Source organism: Phalacrocorax carbo, chromosome 3 (genome assembly GCF_963921805.1).
Source record: "Phalacrocorax carbo chromosome 3, bPhaCar2.1, whole genome shotgun sequence".
NCBI classification, from domain to species: Eukaryota; Metazoa; Chordata; class Aves; order Suliformes; family Phalacrocoracidae; genus Phalacrocorax; species Phalacrocorax carbo.
In genome coordinates this window covers 16,005,924-16,023,205 of record NC_087515.1, presented here as the reverse complement: position 1 = coordinate 16,023,205, position 17,282 = coordinate 16,005,924, and the positions used below count along the sequence as shown (strand labels likewise).

The following is a 17,282-nucleotide window of genomic DNA, read 5'->3' as shown; positions in this document are numbered from 1 at the left end:
CCAAACTGAGTAGCACCAGGGAAAGAAATTGGATACACCCTCCCTGTTCCATCAGGCCTTCATTTAGTTTTCTCAGCGAGCCTTAGTGCTAACACTTCTGAATATTTCCAGGCAATAACATGCCCCTCTTTCCTCAGTTCACTAAACTATGCACATATTTCATTCTTATAACCTTTTCTTGTAAGTCAGCCACTCAGAATCTAAACATTTCATCATCTTTATTATGCATCTCTCAACTCCCAGTGATGTATCTCTTATTTTCTGACAGCCAGGTGCTTGACGGGGGTACTTCCAGGTCCCCATCCTTCACACAGTGCCCCTAAGGCTGATGAGCCAAGAATTAAGAATTTCCAAGGATCCTGTAGGAGGGAGATCATATAGGAAAGTCTCTTTCCCTGTCTCTTCCCCTGACCTCTTGCTGCTGCCTTTCAGAAGGGTGTACCTGGAGAAGAATGCAGCATCCCAAGCACAGACTATGGACATATAAGTAAGGGTTATTATTGCCTCTCTGCTCTCAGGTGTAATATGTCTGTGTATGGAGATCAGAAACACTGATGTGCAACATCATGACTAGAGTTGTGATTGATTTTTTGTTTTGCCAGCTGAATTGGAGGGAGGAAAAAAAGTGTTTTGGGTCAATCCTGAGTGAATGTTTAAAATTTTTTTTTTTTCGCTGAAACAAAAAAGGAGAAAAAGTAATCTGAGGGGATTACTAAAAAGATGCTGCAGGAAGACAACTGAGATGGTTTAATTTGTGGGTAAGGGGCTGTGACACTGTTTTCAACGTGAGAACTGGAAATGCTTTGAGATTTGTTAGCTTTGGTCTTGGTTTAATGGGAGACAAAACCTTTTGGGAATTGCTTTGTTTGAAAGAACTTGAAGTCAGTGTTGATTCACAGGGTCTTTGTGTCTCTCTGAAAATGTGGGTCTGAGATGGTACAGGCGGTGTGGTACAGCCAATGACACCCAGCACTAGCAGCTCGCTCCAAGGCTGCTTCCAGGGCAAGTAGCAACTGAGTACACAGCTTGTATTTCTGCAGCTGATGGCCAGGGCCAGAGCAGGGAGGGCTGTGAGCTGCATAGCATACATCAGGTGTTAGTGGTGAACAGGGAGAGGCAAACATGTGTCCTGGGCTCCCCAGTTCAAGTGGGATTTTGAGAAACTGGTATGGGTCCAACGGAGGGACATCAGGATGGCCAAGGGTCAGGAACAGAAGTCGTAGGGAAGGGAGGTTGAGGGACCTGGATTTGCTCAGTCTGGCAACGAGGAGGCTGCTATCAGCCTTTGGCTGCCAGCTGTTTGAAGGGCAATTTTAAAGAGGCAAAATCTTATCAGTAGTGTTAGACAATATAATAGGGAACACTGGCCACAACTGGTAGTGCTGGAGGTTCATACTGGACATTAGGACAAGTTGATTTGCTCAGGGAATTTCAAGACTTGGCCAAGCAAAGCCATGCTGCCTTCATGTAGAGCTGGAGACAGCTTCAAGCAGGAGGTTGGATGGGATGCCTCTGGAGGTGCCTTGCAGCTAGCATTTCTGCCAACCCTTCTTTGTGCCAGTGCAGCCATGCTACAGACTGCTTCTTCCTTGTCCTGCCCTCTCTGTCTTCATCTGGGTCTGTGTCCTCCCCTGGATAGCCCAGATGGATGAAACATTGCTGGTGGTACTTGCCCATCAACCTGGCTCCCTCCAGAGTTTACTTGGAGTTTACAGCTCTGCAGGCTGTCCCTGGGCTGGCTGGGGCATACAGCTGTGGCTCGAGGCTGAGCCCCAGAGCTACACTGGGGGCCAGCCCAGCAGGCAGGGTTGCCTGCCTTCCCCAGCACACCAGCACCCGGTTTGTCTCTTACAGGCTCCTTGAACCTCCTAGTTCGTGTGCGGAACAAGCGAGCCATCGACACCCAGGTCTGGTCGCTCAGCGGGAACCGGGGGAACATGTGGCAGCAAGCACATGTGCCCATCAACCCGCCTGGGCCCTTCCAGGTAAGTCACATCCACAGCCAAGGAGCCACCTGCCACCTGTCCAGTCCATGTGCCATGGGCTGTAGGAGACTTCCCAGCAGACATCTGCATCTATGGCATAGGGGCTGATCGGGCACAGGGAGGGCACTGAGAGCTCTCCACCCCAGCCAGGGTCACTGGGGAAAGGCAAGAGCTTGGTGCATGCACAGAAATCGAATCCACTTCTCTCTGAAGCCATCCGATGTTGTTATGTGCAAGAGTCAGTTTGACACTATAAATATTCTGATTATTGCTGGTCTGGAAACTGCTTGTCAAAGAGCTCCTTCTGCTACCAGGTCTGTGTGACAGGTCTCCTGGTGTTGAGCAGCTGGGGGATGCTGGCCTGTTTTGAGCACTAGGGGTTTCTCCTAGCATGTGCTGCGAAAGCCCAGCCCCACTCTCCCCCTGGTTTAGGACTGTAGGCCAGCTTGTGAATAGGAACTGGGCACTCTGTATCTGAGCGTTGAGTCGTTTATGTGTACCCATGAAGTGGGCTGCTTTGTTACTGGATGTTTTATTGCTGATGTTTTTGCCCAACATGCTATTTGGTGTTGTAGGGACGTTTGTGAGAGCTGGGTCTGTGCAGACTGGTAAGTTATGGCAATGTGGCAAAATGCCCAGCATGCTTTTGGGTACTTTAAAATAATAAATAAGAATTTAATTACTCTTGCAAGTGCTGGTCAGTGTTCGTTGGTTTGTTAGTTCAGCACATTTAATAAAGCAGTGCTCTACATGCTCATTTATTACTCTACAGATGCTTAGCACACAGGGGTTGGTCCCGTGAGCAGTGGACTCTGGCTTTCCAGATCCTATGAGTACTGGAGAAACAGGAAGGAACTGATATTGGGGACCTGATAAGATCTGGTCTGTGCCCTGCTCACCTCTGCAGAACCCCGCAGCATGGGAAGGGTCCTCCACAACTGCAATCTCATGCTGGGCTCTGTCCCATGCTCTTCTTGCAGATCATCTTCGAAGGTGTCCGGGGCACAAGCTATGAGGGGGACATTGCCATTGATGACGTCACTCTGAAAAAGGGGGACTGTCCAAGGAAGCCAGTTGGACCAAATAAGGGTGAGAGTGCCTGTGCCTCAGAGGAAAATGAGTCAGTAGGAGTGCATACACAAATGCATGTGCTAGGGATGTACAGCTAATTTCAGAGTACATTCACGTGTTGGTGGGACTCAACAAGATGGTTGACTCCATGAGCAGAAATCAGCAGAGGGGCTGTCAGAATCTCGAACTTGTTCTTTACAGTCCTGGGTTAGCAAGAGCTCACAGGAACAACCAGATCCTGTACGGACTGTGCTGCCAGACACCAGCATGATGAAGTCTGCACCAGTATGTTGGGTGGGGGATATCATCCCCAAGCAGCTAAAGGCTTCTGCAATATCTCATTTCTTGGAAGCCCTAGGTGTGGGAGCTCTGGAAAGGGAAAGACATTCTGCAGGCTCTAATGGCGTCTGCAGCATTAAGTCAGTCCATCTGCAGGAAAAAAAATCTGCCTTTTGGGGCCTGGAGCCAGGGAGGGCTGGGCTTCTTCCCATTGCCCTCTGAGCAGAGAGGCACAGCCAGGCAGGGTATTGCATGTTGGGGATGGGAGCAAGCTACCCAAGCCGTATATCACCTCCCTCCCAATCCTGACAGTGAGTGCTTGAGCTAAACCCCACCAGCTCCTTTCCAGTCCATCCACATCATCCTGGTGCCAGAATTGCAGAAATGGAGACAATCCCACTCTCACTGAGGTGCACCATAGGTTGAAGCTATAGCACAGTGCATAAGCAGTACGTGGGCATTAGTCCTTGGGTGGGATTCACTGGTGTGCCTCATGTCTTAGTCCTGCCTGTGTCCTTGATAATATGCCTCAGGTGGGCAGGAGAGCAGATGTTCAGAGTATGCAAACCAGAGCCAGACAGGCACTTGTGAGAAAGACTCGATTTGTCTTACTTATTTTTGAAGGAAAAAAACCTGGTTGAGGAAGAATCACTTCAACAATTTACTTAACTCCAAAGGTGAAGGGGGAAACAAAACATCAAAAAAGTCAAACACCCTAAAAATTTCAAAATTTCAGGTGCAGTTAAAGATCTGTTTCAGCCTAGGATGGCCAAGCTGTAACCAAAACACAAGCAGAAACTTTTGTTTGACTCAAGTTGATTCTTCCAGGGAAGTAAGGAGGGTTGGATTGCAAAAGCAAGATTCAACCTTTTCTCCTGCATTAGAAAAGAAATAATATGGGGAAGCCTTGAGAATGTCCAAGGAAGGCTAGAAAGATCTTCCAGTAGATCTGGGAGGTGCTTCATGGTTTGGGGTGGGAGGAAAGGCACTGATGTGCGCTGATTTTGATGAGGTCTGGATGCATCCCATCGCTAATTCTTTTTCTCTCTTTTCGGCTGGCAGCGGTTGCTCTTCCAGGAAGCGGAGTCCCGGCCCAGCACAGCCCATGTCTTTGTGGCCCATTGACTTTCTTCCTTTACGTGCTGCTCAGATGATGGCAAGCGAGCACTCCTGTCTTTGGACTGAGACATTCCTGCTCCTTTCGTACTCAGCCACCTCTGCTCCTCTTCCTCCCCTCCTCACTGGCACACCAAAGTGTCCATATGTTACCAAAGACTGACAGGCATGACCACGCAAAGGGATCTGGTTCAGAACTGGAGCACTCCTTGAGAAAGTCTTAATGTCTAGAACGAAATTTAAAAATAAAGGCAAATTTTTTTTTAAAGCACGTGCGTGAGAGGAGAGAGGAAGGAAGGAAAGAAACAGAAACACAAAGAAAAGAAGGAATGAAAGACAAAAAAATAGGAATGAAGAAATGTGAAGAGCAAATGAAGGAGGAAAAGAACACCCCTCTGTTTCCTTGGGAATGTCGGACAGGGCTTCCTCAGGGAAGTGGGAACTTGTTTTAAACAAACAAAAATATATTAAAGCACAAATTTCTACCAGAACAGTTACCTTCTTTACTGCAGAGCCCACAGCTTGGTGGATGACATACTGCAGTACTCCCCTTGTCTCCTCATGCTTTCCCACTGGCTGGGGCTGCCCCGCTCCAGCTGCAGCTTCCTGCAGTAACGCCAGCCTCAACCTTGGGCAGCAGCTGCCCTGCGTGCCAGTGGCCAGAACATCTTGCCTCGCACCGCATGTGCTTCAGTGTCTCCATCCATCGCATCTTCCAGGCTTTCATGTATTTAATTGCCCCATGTGGTTTGCTTTGGCCTTTCCCCACTGCTGTGTGCTTCTCACCCATCAGCCTGAAGAAGATAGAGGAGGAATGGACCCATCACATGGACCACGCTGAGTGGTGGAGAAGTCCTGGCTGGATCTGGCTGCAGTGTTGGCCTCTGAGCGCCTCTTTCTCTCTCTCAGCACTCTTGCTGGGTAGAGAAACTATGAGAGCAGGTCTGAGCTGCAGACAGAAGGGTGTCTCTGTGGGACTGAGAGATGGGGCAGGGTGGAATGTAATGGGAAGCAGAGAGCAGTTACACATTGGCTTCCCTTTGTGAATGCTGGGATGACAGTCGTCTCAGCCCTAAGCCCAGGATTGCTTCTCTGCCTCTCTTTTGTTACCTGTTTATTTTGGTCTTCTATTCCATTGCTTAACTTCCCCCACCTCAAGCTTTTTGGATTATGGGAAAAGTCAGTCATTTAAACCTTCTTCAGTCAGACAGCGGGTCCTGTGCCCATGACCCAGCCCCTGGGCCAGCAGTTCAGGCAGCTCCAATACTGCCCTCTCAACTTCTGAGGCCTTTTAGCGCACACAGTGCGTTAGATGCAGAGTGGGTGAAGTGTGGCAACAGCATCATTCCTCAGGGGTGAGGTGGTTGAGTTTTGTAAGCATGTGTGGTCTTGCAGGCACTCAGCTTCCACTGCCAAAGTAGTGGGAAGACGAGCTGAAAGGTGGAACAGGCAGGAAAGTGCTGCAAGACGGACGGAGTCAGGAAGCTTGACCCCAAAAAGGGACTTGTGCTGAACTGTGGCCCTGTTTGCCACTGAGGAACAGGGGAACAGGGATGGGGAAAATGCACCTTTTTCCTGCTGGCATCATGAAAGCGTAAAGCTGGTGCCTCTCTCTGCTGCAGACCTGCAGCTGGTCTGGCCTGACCTCCTCAGGGTGGAGGCACGTGCTGCTACAGATGAACCCCCAGGAGAAGGGTCTGCCCTGCACCAGCCAAGTGGGAGCTGTGATAGCCTTGTTGCAACTGGAAGCAGCTCTGGGCATGGCTTGTCTCCCTGCACAGGGCAGAGTTAGTACCACATGACTGTGAACACAATTTGGCAGTTCAGTTAAGCGGGACTCTTCCCCCTAAGGGACACTCCCTCCAAACTCCAAATCTGGGGCAGCACAGATGTACAATGAGCTAGCTCTCTCAACAGAGCCCCCAGCACTCATGCTCCTTACTCATTTCTGATTAATGTATCAGCTTCTCTGAGAGAACTGTGTTTGTCTAAAGTCACATGAATGTATTAGCTGTTTCCTGCATTGCTCAGCCCCCAGAAACACTAATGCTGCACTAATGCTCCCTGGCCACCATTGGAGAGAGAGAAAGGACATCAGCTCTGAGGGACAAGAGGACCGCCTTCACAGGAGGCCTTGCAAGACAGTGACAGGGGATGATATGGGTCTCCCTTGCTCCTCTTGCTTTTCTCTACTCCTGAGAATGAGAACTGTGTCTTTTCTGTCTCCAACCCCTCCAGAGCCCAGACCTCAATCACACTGCATATTTGACTGGGAGACCTGTGGCTGTGTCCCATAGCCAGGCAGCGTTATGGGATGCTGTGGGTGCAGACAGCGATTCAGATTCTTGCTGTCTGTTGCCATTTTTGCGGGCAGCCAGTGCCACGACCATCTTTTAGCTGAGTTCTTTCAGTCCTATGCTATTCCTTTCCTCCATGCTTGTTGGAGGCCAGAAGTCATCATCCCACACCTGATAAGAGTCCACTTTCACTCCTAGGGGAAAGAGGATGCTCTCTGGGGGCCCTTGGGTGCTTCATGAAAGCTCCTGATCTGATAGCAGAAAAACATTTGTGTTACGTTGCTGGTTCCAGGGGGCTTCTGCTGGGCAGAAGGTGGAGACAGGAGAATTTCCCCATCGGTAAAAGGTAGCCCAGGGCAACCATGTCACCTTCTAGGCTCTGAGGCAGAGACCCTTCTGCTGGCTGCTTAGCCAGAGTTGCACAGCATGTTTTGCTGATATTTAGTGGCAGCAGAGGTGCTGTGGGGACGTGCAGCCTGAGGGCTCAAGATCACAGACAAAGCATTGTCTGTTAGGCAAGCGTCAGCAAAGGGGCACCATATTTTTAGAAAGGGACACCTGCAGGGAGGGTGTCTGTGCCCTGCTGCCAGCTCCTGTGAGGAAGGATGTAAGTGCCTCACCAAGCCAACCCGCGGTGCAAGAGAGGAAGAAGCCCATTGGTGGCAGTGGGTTCAGGGCAGAGCAAGCAGATCGCCCCAGCCAGAGGTGAAACCTTCTCCTGCTCTCAGGTGTGGGCCCATCAGCTTCAGTAAAAGTCTCAGGGAGCCCGTTCCCACTTAGACCTCTGCTCCTGTATCTCTGGCTAGAAAACAGCTGGTGGTGAGTTTGGGGGAGAGTCGTTAACCCAAGTGCCTCAGCTTGTCAGAAGTACTGAGGACGAAAGGAAGGACCTCATTTCCCTGGCAGGTGTGCTGAGAGAGTGTAGCAGAGAAAGGAGGCACTTCAGCAAGGATGAGAAGCTGTGCAATGATGGGGCAGGGAGGGGGAGGCAGTGTCCCTCCTCTCTGGGGGTAGTGGTATTTGTGGTTTGCTACCCCACACTTGAGGGGGCAATTCTTGCAGTGGTAATGCATCCCAGGTGAAATATAAAGCCATGCTCCTTACCCCTTGCAATTAAAGATCCCCTCACACTTTTCATGGTGTTCTGGCTAAATTACAGTCCTTAAACTTAATTACAGACTGTCTTCTAAAATATCTGTTGCAGTTCCAACATTATGTTTCTGTTCCTGATGTTTTATGTTGCTCTGTGCCTATCAAGTAGCTGCTTTATTCCACTGCAGAAGTGGCTGCATTTCAGTGATGGTGGAGATTATTCCTGTACATAGTATGAAATTCCCTGCAGAAGAAAAGTGCAATATAAATTTAAGAGACTGCTTTTATTTACAAGGAGACCTCTGCTTGGTAGTTGTAGAAATACATTAAGAAGAATGCTGTGTGGGTGTTAGCCGATATATACTCGATTTCTTTTTTTTTTTTTTTTTTTGGATATAAAACAGAAACTATGTGAGTGTGCAGGCTCCTGGGTATAAGTTGTAGGTATTAGAAGCAGTGAATGCTACTGTGTAGTTACAAGTGGGACTTACAAAGAAACTTTCATTTGAAACCTCTTCTTGTAGTTGTCCATTGTATTCTGAAAAATATACTTTTTTAATTATAATTTTCCACAGTTCAGTGCAAGTCCCAATAACAGGTCATCAACAGGGCTTTAATTCATGGCTTTTAACAATATGAACTTCCATTCCTACTGCTTGCTCTGAAAAGGAGCTCCTGTCTGGTAATAGTAATAGACTATGTTTCTTCCACATAGATCAGCCACTGGAAAGCGATGGAACTAATAATATGTTTCATTTGATGTGGAGTTAAGTAATTTGGAACGCCTGAGTGCAACTCTTCCCAGCTGTATGGGAGTGAAAAATGTTTCATCTGTATGAAAAACTTTGTGTAGTGCACAAATGGTTCGGAAACCCCTAAAGTGAAGTGTTGTGATTGGCATGCATGCAGAGCTGCCCCAGCAAAGCTGTACAGCACGCTGCCTGAAGAGCAGCTGTAGCAGCAGTGATACGGAGCCCTTCTTCTGGGACGTAGCTTTCTTCTGGAAGGAAATAGGGTGACAATGAGGGAAAAAGGGGGGGGGGGGGGGGGGGGCGAGGGGGGGCGTTGTCAGATGTTGAGGCTGGTAAATTTCTTGCAAAAATAATTCATGGATGTATGAATCAGTAGAGTAAACTTGATACACACTGTATTTTATCCCCTATTGCTATTCAACATGCAGAAATTTTATTTCTTTCTGTATGAAATCCTGTGGGTGCACTTCTCCATAATGACACAAAAAGCTTTAGTACCAAAGGGAGAGCAGGGTCCAGATTCCTCCTCCTCAGCCTGTCCCTATCACTCTGTGCCAGGAGAAGCACCTGCTTTTGGGTTGGTGCCCTGCATTTCTCAGGCTGGGAGGGACAGTCACTGGGAGTAGCAAGCAGTGCTGGTAGGAGAAGCATCCCTCCATCGCACCATTGCTGCCCTGAGCCTTGTCTCTAGCATGAAGCAAGTCCCTGTGCAAGGCGTTGGCAGGAGCAAACCCCACTCACCCCTAGCTGTCAGCGAGGCTGAAGCAGCAAGTTTTACCTGCGGAATAGCCAGGGGTCCTTCACACTGCCCTGAGGGACCCCACCTGCCCCAGGCAGTGGTAGACAAAAGAACCAGGGCATTTTCCCTCCTAGATGGGGCAAATGGTGTCACCTCACCCCATTCAAAGAGGCAAACTTTTGCCTTATAGCAGAGAGCTTAGGGAGATTCTGCTTCAGGGTGTTGCTGTTTCAGTTTCCTTCATCTGTCAGAGCCATGCAGATACCCATCTTTCCCTGGAAATGCTGCAGCACCCCTTTGCCTCCTGGGTGCCTTTGGACAGCCTAGCAACAGCATGGAGAGACGCATCATTGTGGGCTCTGTGCTTTAAGCTGGGTGCAGCGTGTTGTGTTTTAACCCGGCAGGCAGCTAAACGCCACACAGCCGTTTGCGCACTCCCTCTGCCCCAGTGGGATGGGGGAGAAACCAGGAAAAAAAAAAGAGTAAAATTTGTGGGTTGAGATAAAGCCAGTTTAATAGGACAGAAAAGGAAGGGAAAAATAATACTAATAATAATGATAAAAGAATATACAAAATAAGTGATGCACAAGGCAATTGCTCACCACCCACTGACCAATGACCGCTTCCCGAGCAGCAGTTGCTGCCACCCTAGCCAACTCCCCCCAGTTTGTATGCTGAGCATGATGTCATATGGTATGGAATATCCCTTTGGCCAGTTTGGGTCAGCTCTCTTGGCCGTGCTCTGTCCTGGGTTGTTGTGCACCCAGCAGAGCACGGGAAGCAAAAAAGTCCTTGACTAGTGTGAGCGCTACTTAACAACAACTAAAACATCAGTGTGTTATCAACATTATTCTCACACTAAATCCAAAACACAGCACTGTACCAGTTACTGGGAAGAAAATTAACTCTTTCCCAGCCAAAACCAGGGCAGTATCCACCCCTTATTCTATACCATCTACATCATGTCCAGGTCCCACTCTTTCCAATACATCCGAGTTAATCACCACCACCTTTCCTGTCTTTTGATATATAACACAGATATCATTCCTTTGTTCTATGGGTCATCCCTGTAAAATCTTCATTGAGTTAATTTAGTCCATGACTTGAGGCTCCATCTGTCAAAAAAGTCCTTCAGGGCAGGAGAGATGGTGTGTGGTCTTGAACTGTTGCATGCTGAAGTCAGTTCTGGTTCCATTATCACTGCACTTGTCTGGTTCTATCATCACTGCACTTTGGTCCATTTCATCAAAGTTCATTCTTCATTAGTGTAGGTGATTCTTACTGTAATACTGTTGGTATGGCATATCAACCATAGAAATGATGATACACGGTATTATATAGCAATTAACATATTACAATTTAATTCATTGGCTATTCTCACCCAAAATCAAATCCCCTTGAGGTACACATCACCCACCAAGTGCACCAAGGTCCATGAGCAAAAGGAATCCCACAGATGAGTTTGTCTTTGCCCGAGGCAGGAATAACCCAGACTGTCTTCCCCAGTATGTTTCTTTACATGCACTACAGAGACTTTATCCCATTCTACAGTACTAAAAGTTTTGACTGAGCTGGGCCAGCTCGATTGGCAGATCCCCTAGTGTTGACTAACCAGGTGGCTTTTGCTAAATGTGTATCCCAATCTTTGAACATCCCACCATCCATTGCTCTCAGTGTAGGCTTTAACAGTATCATTCCATTTTCCCAGAGACTGGTGCATGATAGGGGATGTGATACACCCACTCAATGCCGTGCTCTTTGGCCCAGGTGTCTATGAGGTTGTTTCAGAAATGAGTTGCGTTGTCTGACTCAGTTCTTTCTGGGGTGCCATGTCACTGTAAGACTTGCTTCTCAAGGCTCAGGATAGTGTTCCAGGCAGTGGCATGGGGCACGGGATATGTTTCCAGCCATCTAGTGGTTGCTTCCACTACGGTGAGCACATGGCACTTGCCTTGCTGGGTTTGTGGGAGTGTGATATAATCAATCTGCCAGGCCTCCCCATATTTATATTTCAGCCGTCATCCTCCATACCACAGAGGCTTTACCCGCACGGCTTGCTTGACTGCAGTTCATGTTTCACATTCATGGATAACCTGTGTTCCTTGAAGGCCTGAGGTGTCATGGGCCCACTGAGCTATAAATAATTCACCCATATGTAGCCAGTCCAGATCCACCTGAGCCAGTTAGCTGACTTCTGGGTAAAACCACAACATGGTGGGACACAGTACCAAAGCACCAAGGTTTTGCGCCCAGGGAGCAGGACCCTGCTTTTTAGTAAGGACAAGAAGTTGCATTGTGAGTATCTCCTGTGCAAAAGAGAGGCCTTCTCACACTCCTGGCTTTGGCAGAGGCCAGTTTTGGTCCCTCACCCTTTCTTCATTAAACTGCCCTGACATCTTGTCTTTTCCAGGCTGCCCTCAATGTGGGTGCACCCCGTTCATAGGGGCAGCAAGCGTACGGCAGCAGGACCCCATGTAGGATGCAGGAGAAGCTAGGTGTTGACACCATTTGTATTTGCTTGGCCCCACTGATAACTACTTACCTGGCTCAGCCTGGGAAGGCATTTAATGCAGACAAAAGGCATTTGCAAAAAAAATGAAGTGCTAGAGAGCTCTGGAAATTACGTTTTAACAGGGCCCAATTTATATTCTATGGTAATAACTGGCAGCTCATGGTTGCCAGCAGGGAGCTGAATAGCCCTGGTACACTTGGCATCCCAAATGATAGCTGTGGTAGATATGTTTGTCAGTACTCCCCTTGGGAGTAAGACACATGCTAGTTTGGCTCACCATCTGCCACCACCTAGCCCACAACGGGGATTCTGGGGTCTTCTAATGGCTACTTACAGCCTGGTATGGTCACATCAAACCAGAGACAGCCGCTTGTGCCCAGGAGGACTTAAACATCCCAAGGAATACTGCAAGACAGCCCAGGGCCACCTTCATGGCCTACCTGCCTTTCCAGAGAGGGAGGGGATGCAGCTTGCAGGGACCCGTAGTCTCCAGGACACCTCTTGCCTATGGAAGAGCAGTGCCATCCTGCTACATTTGTCTGAGGTATGTGTCTGACATCTAGACCCTGGGTTGGGTATAAGGTGCGTGCTCCATTGCTTTGCCATTAAGCATCTTCCCTCAAATGGAGAGAGGCTCTGTCCAGAGACTGGAATCAGGTTAGCAGGGCTCACTGTGTTCCTGTGCTGTGTGGCTGCAGGGGATGGTGGGCTTGGTCCCCCTGATAACTGCCTCTGGCACTTACTGCACTCTACATCACCTAGAGCTGGTCTGGCAGCTTCTCCATCTTGCTTCCCCCAGGCCTGGCACAGCCTGAGGGGACGAGGGGGCTGCCTGGGTGGTGGTGGTGGAGCAGGAAGACAGGAGCACTTAAGGGCATGTGTTGGCTCCACCAGGGACTAGTGTGGGTCACATCCTGGCTTTCTCAGAGGCAAAAGAGGCCTCACAATAGCCCCATGGGTGGCTGAGAGGATGGAAGAGAGCTTGTTCATGTTCTTGAAAAGGAGAGGGGAAAGATGAGCTCAACACCACATTGCCCTTCATTTCACTAGTGGCAGGCAATGGGCTCTGACCTGCAGCTGCTCAGATGCTAGGCGATGGATGCTAAAGAAAGCCCTTAGACCAGATTTCCCAGCTTGACCTGTACTAGTAAAATGTGCTGATCCAGCTCCAGATCCTCAGCACATCTGTGCATGAAGAAGCTGAGCAACCCACCGTGCCCACACAGGTGAGCCTTCAGGGAAGCTGCGAAGGGAGGCAGCACACAGGTCCCAGCACACGAGCATTGCCTTTCCCTCTGCTGCCTTTCATGGCGTGGGTTCTCCAGCATGGGGCAAAGAACAAGGGAAGGGGAGAGGGAGAGATGCCACCTTTGCTGGCAGCTGTAGCAAAGGTAGAGCTTGGTGAATAGAGTTTTTTGTGGAGAGCTGTGAAGGTCTGTGGTAAATCCAGGTTTTGCATGGATTTGGTATGGCCTATAAACCATTTGCTCCTGTGGAAGGCAAAATTTTGTGCTTCCATTATCTGTTGTCCTAAAGGAGAATTTGGCTATGCATGCTTGGCTTACAGTGGGATTTTTTTACCTCTAGGGTGGCCTAAACTTAGCATAGTACAGGGGCAGCTAGACAGCCCTCACACAGTGCTGGTACCCCCAGCAGTGCCGGCATCCAGATCTCACAGAGCTGGATGTACTTTATGTTGTAATGGCCAGGTCCTTGCCTGAAGCACTGAGCCAAGTGAAGGGTACCTGGCTGCTCTACCGCCCTGCATATGCATATGTCCTGTCTACCAGCCAAGTCTGCAGGAAGATAAAAGACCCGCTGCTGCTGCTAGCCAACAGAGGTCTACTTTGGTTGAGGGAGCTGGGCTCTGGTCCTGCCATTTAGGCAGCGAAGTGGCTTTCAGTTGCATAAAACCCAGCTGTTATAATGGAGAGTTATTCTTAGATGTTCAAAATTTGCTTAGCTATGGTATGCCTCACATACTCAGCAAAGACAGGCCCTGGGTAGGAGCTGGACGTGCCAGATGTCAGCAGTCCTGCTCAGCCACTGTGGGTGAGCAGTGACTCCTTTGCTGTCAGCGTTACAGCTGTTCAGGGCACAGGCTGAGCCCAAACTAGTTACAAGCAAGTGCAGCCCCACTTCCCTATCTGCATCGCAGCCTCTGCAGGCAGGCACCAACTGGTTTTCTTTTGGCGGCTGTGGTATATAATGTGGCACTGAGATGAAGCTGTCTCCATGTGTTGCTTGCGCTGTGTAGGTCCAGTGCTGGTAAGGGGTTTATCTTAGCAGTGTGTAAAGGGATCAGAGCTGAAAACTCTGGGTTTGGTGCAGGTGTGTTGCATATGCCAGCAATGCAGCAGGGAAGAGACAGGACTTGGAAGCCCCTTTTGGAGGCAGCAGCATCTCTGTCCAGTCCCCATCTTTCCCTTCTCCCACTGTCCACACCCCAACCCTGTGCATCCTCCAAGGTGGGAGCATTTGGTATATCTTGTCTCACTGGGCCTTGTTCTTGAGAACCAGCTATGGGTATCAATAAACAGAGCAACAGCCAGGAGGGGCCATAGCATCATGGTCAGCTCAGACAGCCCCTAAATTGTGGTGAGAGGAGAAAATTGATTTCGTTCTGCCTTTGAAATGCCACAGGCATTGACTGGGGGCAGTACTTAGGTCTTTTGTATGGACGGCAGCACGTACCACACAGAGGCTGAGCAGCAAGGGGCTTGTGAGTGCTGGAGGTTTCCCTGGGAAAATTCAGATGCCAATGGAGGAAGGTATTTACAGACTGGGAGCAAAGGAGCTTTCCTGTGCATTTATTCAGTTGTTTCCTGGAGCCCTGGTATGTAACATCCTGGGACAAGAAGACTCAGAGTTTGCTGGAGGTGACCTTTTCCCCTCATCAAACCTTGATGTTTGTCCTTCTCTGGTGCCCATCCCCAGCTTCTCAGTGCATTGATGTAACTGGTGGCACTAATGCTGGGTAAAGTGGCTTAGTGTCAGTGCTTTCAAATAGATGAGTTTGGCCTGTTTTCCCAGTTCTAGGGATCTTCTAGACCATCTCACCCCAGAGGGCTCTACAGCATGCATTCATCGCTCGGGACATTCCCCAAAAGCTGTGGATGCTACAGATACATGGTTCTTCTTTGTGGTTTTGGTCACACTCCTTGCCTGAAAGCATGGCAACAATCTCTAATCTCTCGGTGGGATGGAAAATTTGGTGCCAGCATGGTTTTACTTAGGTCTTTTTTCCCAGCCAGAACCATCCTGCCTCTATTGCAATGCACATAGCGGAGGAAAGGGGCCGTCACCAAATACACGACTGTCTCATGGGGAATCAACTGCGGCACCTCCTGCCTTTGGCCAGAAGTAAGCATCAGACAGTGTTTCCCACACTTCCTCAGTCTGTCCCCCACTCCATACTTATCCTCACCGAGTGTTTCATTTCCAGCCTGGAGAGATCAGCAGCAGACTTCACCCCTGGATCCCATAGAAGGGGATCACACCAAAATCCCAACCTCAGCTTGCAAGGGGCAGGGAGAACCAGCTCAGGCCCAACAGTGAGCCACTTCAGTGGGATCCAGTGCGAGTGGGACTACATCACCCTCATGCTTCCAGGTCATCAAGGCCAGTAGAAAATATTCATACGTTGACCTGACAGAAGCATTTAGAAGCACCCCCCCAAAAGGAGCTACACAGAGTCTTTGTGTATTTGGGCATACTACGGAGGATGGGGGGTCCTCTGGTGTCTCTTGTTTCGTTTCCCATCAGTATCCTGGGTGAGGATCCGGGGCAGATCCCCATTCTCCACCCACCTCCTTCATCACCACCACGTCTTGTCCCATCCCCACTCCACATCTCATAGGGTGCCGTCGCCATCATTGAGTGGAGCTGGGACCCTCTCGCCACCACGATACCAAGCCGTCCACAATGTTAAAAGCACAAAACACAAAGGGACTGAACTGAACCTTTTAAACAGGGTGAGATGTTTTATAAGCGTTGCCTCACCCATCCCGCTGCCCCAACCCTGATGCACCCACCGTGTAACCTATAGAAGCTCAATGTGGATTGTTTCATTCAAATAAAGCTGCAGTACTCAAGTGGGTGAGCCTGCGTGTCCTTCTGTGCTGGGCTGGATGACAATGTGCAGCCTGCAATTTGTGCTCACACTGGCTGGGGCAGGGAGATCTTATTTCTGCCTAACACTGAGGTACGTGTCCGTGTTTGACCCTTGGGTCTTCCCAAAATGTCTGGTTACAAACCCTATCACCCCACCATGGGACTGGGCATAGGACATGTCATGGGCAGATTTGGGGACTTAATGTTGCGGGAGCCTTGTGAAGGGAGCACAGGGTGGTCAGCACAGAGCCTTCCCGTGGTGTGCCCTAGGCTGCTGCCATCTTGCCCAGACCTCTCCTTCCTACACCAGGCCTGCAGCTGTTGAGGCTGCTGGCTCCTGCTGCCGCTAAGCACAGCTAGTCCTCTTCTGTCCCTTGCTCTTGACCTATCCCAAAAGAAGAGTAGATGGGGCAGCAGCTCTAAAACTAGTAGGTGTGAAACAAGCCAGCAGCCATGGGCTGTCAGTGGGGGACCAGGTCCCTTGTTGTGGTACTCCCATCCACCACAGGATCTCCAGCATGTGTCCAGCTACTCCATGGACCCATCAGAGAATGGGCAATGCTGGCCATGGCCCACGTGGTGCATACAGTGTTCTTGGGTGAAGGTGTCTTCTATGTGCCATGAGATCTGGAGGGCTACTCAGCTAGAGTCTATGTAAAAGTTGCCTCATCCCAGCACTGTGGTTAGAGCAACACTTCAGAGAACTGGATGTGAGAGCCAAACATAGTTTTCTTTTGCATGCCACAAGCTGCAACTGTTGGCTGAAGCTCCACAGATACTGAAACATCACCCAAGTACCTGCCCTGACAGTGGGCCAGTGGATCACTTAAGCTACAGCCATACCCTCTGCTTCGGCTGATACTGAGTCAGTGGCATCTTGGTCTGCCTGGAGAAAGTTTGGGATAGGGCTCACAGCAATGCAAAAGGGTCCTCCAAGCCAACCCAGCATTTCTGCCTCCGATGCTTCCCTCACAGTTAGCAGTTGTAAAACCCACTGGCAAAGTGGATGGCTGGTTCCTTCAAGCAAAAATAATCATGCCTAGTAAATGCTTCCTTTTTTCTCTTTCATAATGAAAAATAACTGCTCCAGATGGGAGTCTGGAGGGAGCTGGGTACTGAAACTTCTGTGGAGCTTCAGGTCTTAAAGATGGAAAGTACTGTTAAACAAATACATGTATATATGCAGCACACAGATATATATACACGCATCCATATGCACGCACATAGAGTTCATCTCTGTCACCCCTGCACATGTTCAGCTCACCCTTGTCATGCACATGTTGAGACACAGAGTTCAACTCTGCCATGACTTCTCGTTAGGGTCCC

At 49.4% G+C, this 17,282-nt stretch overlaps 1 protein-coding gene across 3 annotated transcripts in view; it reads left to right on the top strand.

Moving 5' to 3' along the window:
* The window catches only part of MDGA1 (MAM domain containing glycosylphosphatidylinositol anchor 1), a 151,501-nt gene extending 142,638 nt beyond the window's left edge, over positions 1-8,863 (top strand). For all 3 annotated transcript variants that reach the window (XM_064446009.1, XM_064446011.1, XM_064446010.1), the window contains 3 exons: positions 1,855-1,985; positions 2,966-3,074; positions 4,398-8,863. In XM_064446009.1, the coding sequence (XP_064302079.1) occupies positions 1,855-1,985; positions 2,966-3,074; positions 4,398-4,489 (332 nt within the window). In that variant the 3' untranslated portion in view covers positions 4,490-8,863. The remainder of the gene's footprint in view (positions 1-1,854; positions 1,986-2,965; positions 3,075-4,397) is intronic.
* The last annotated feature ends 8,419 nt before the right edge of the window (positions 8,864-17,282 follow it).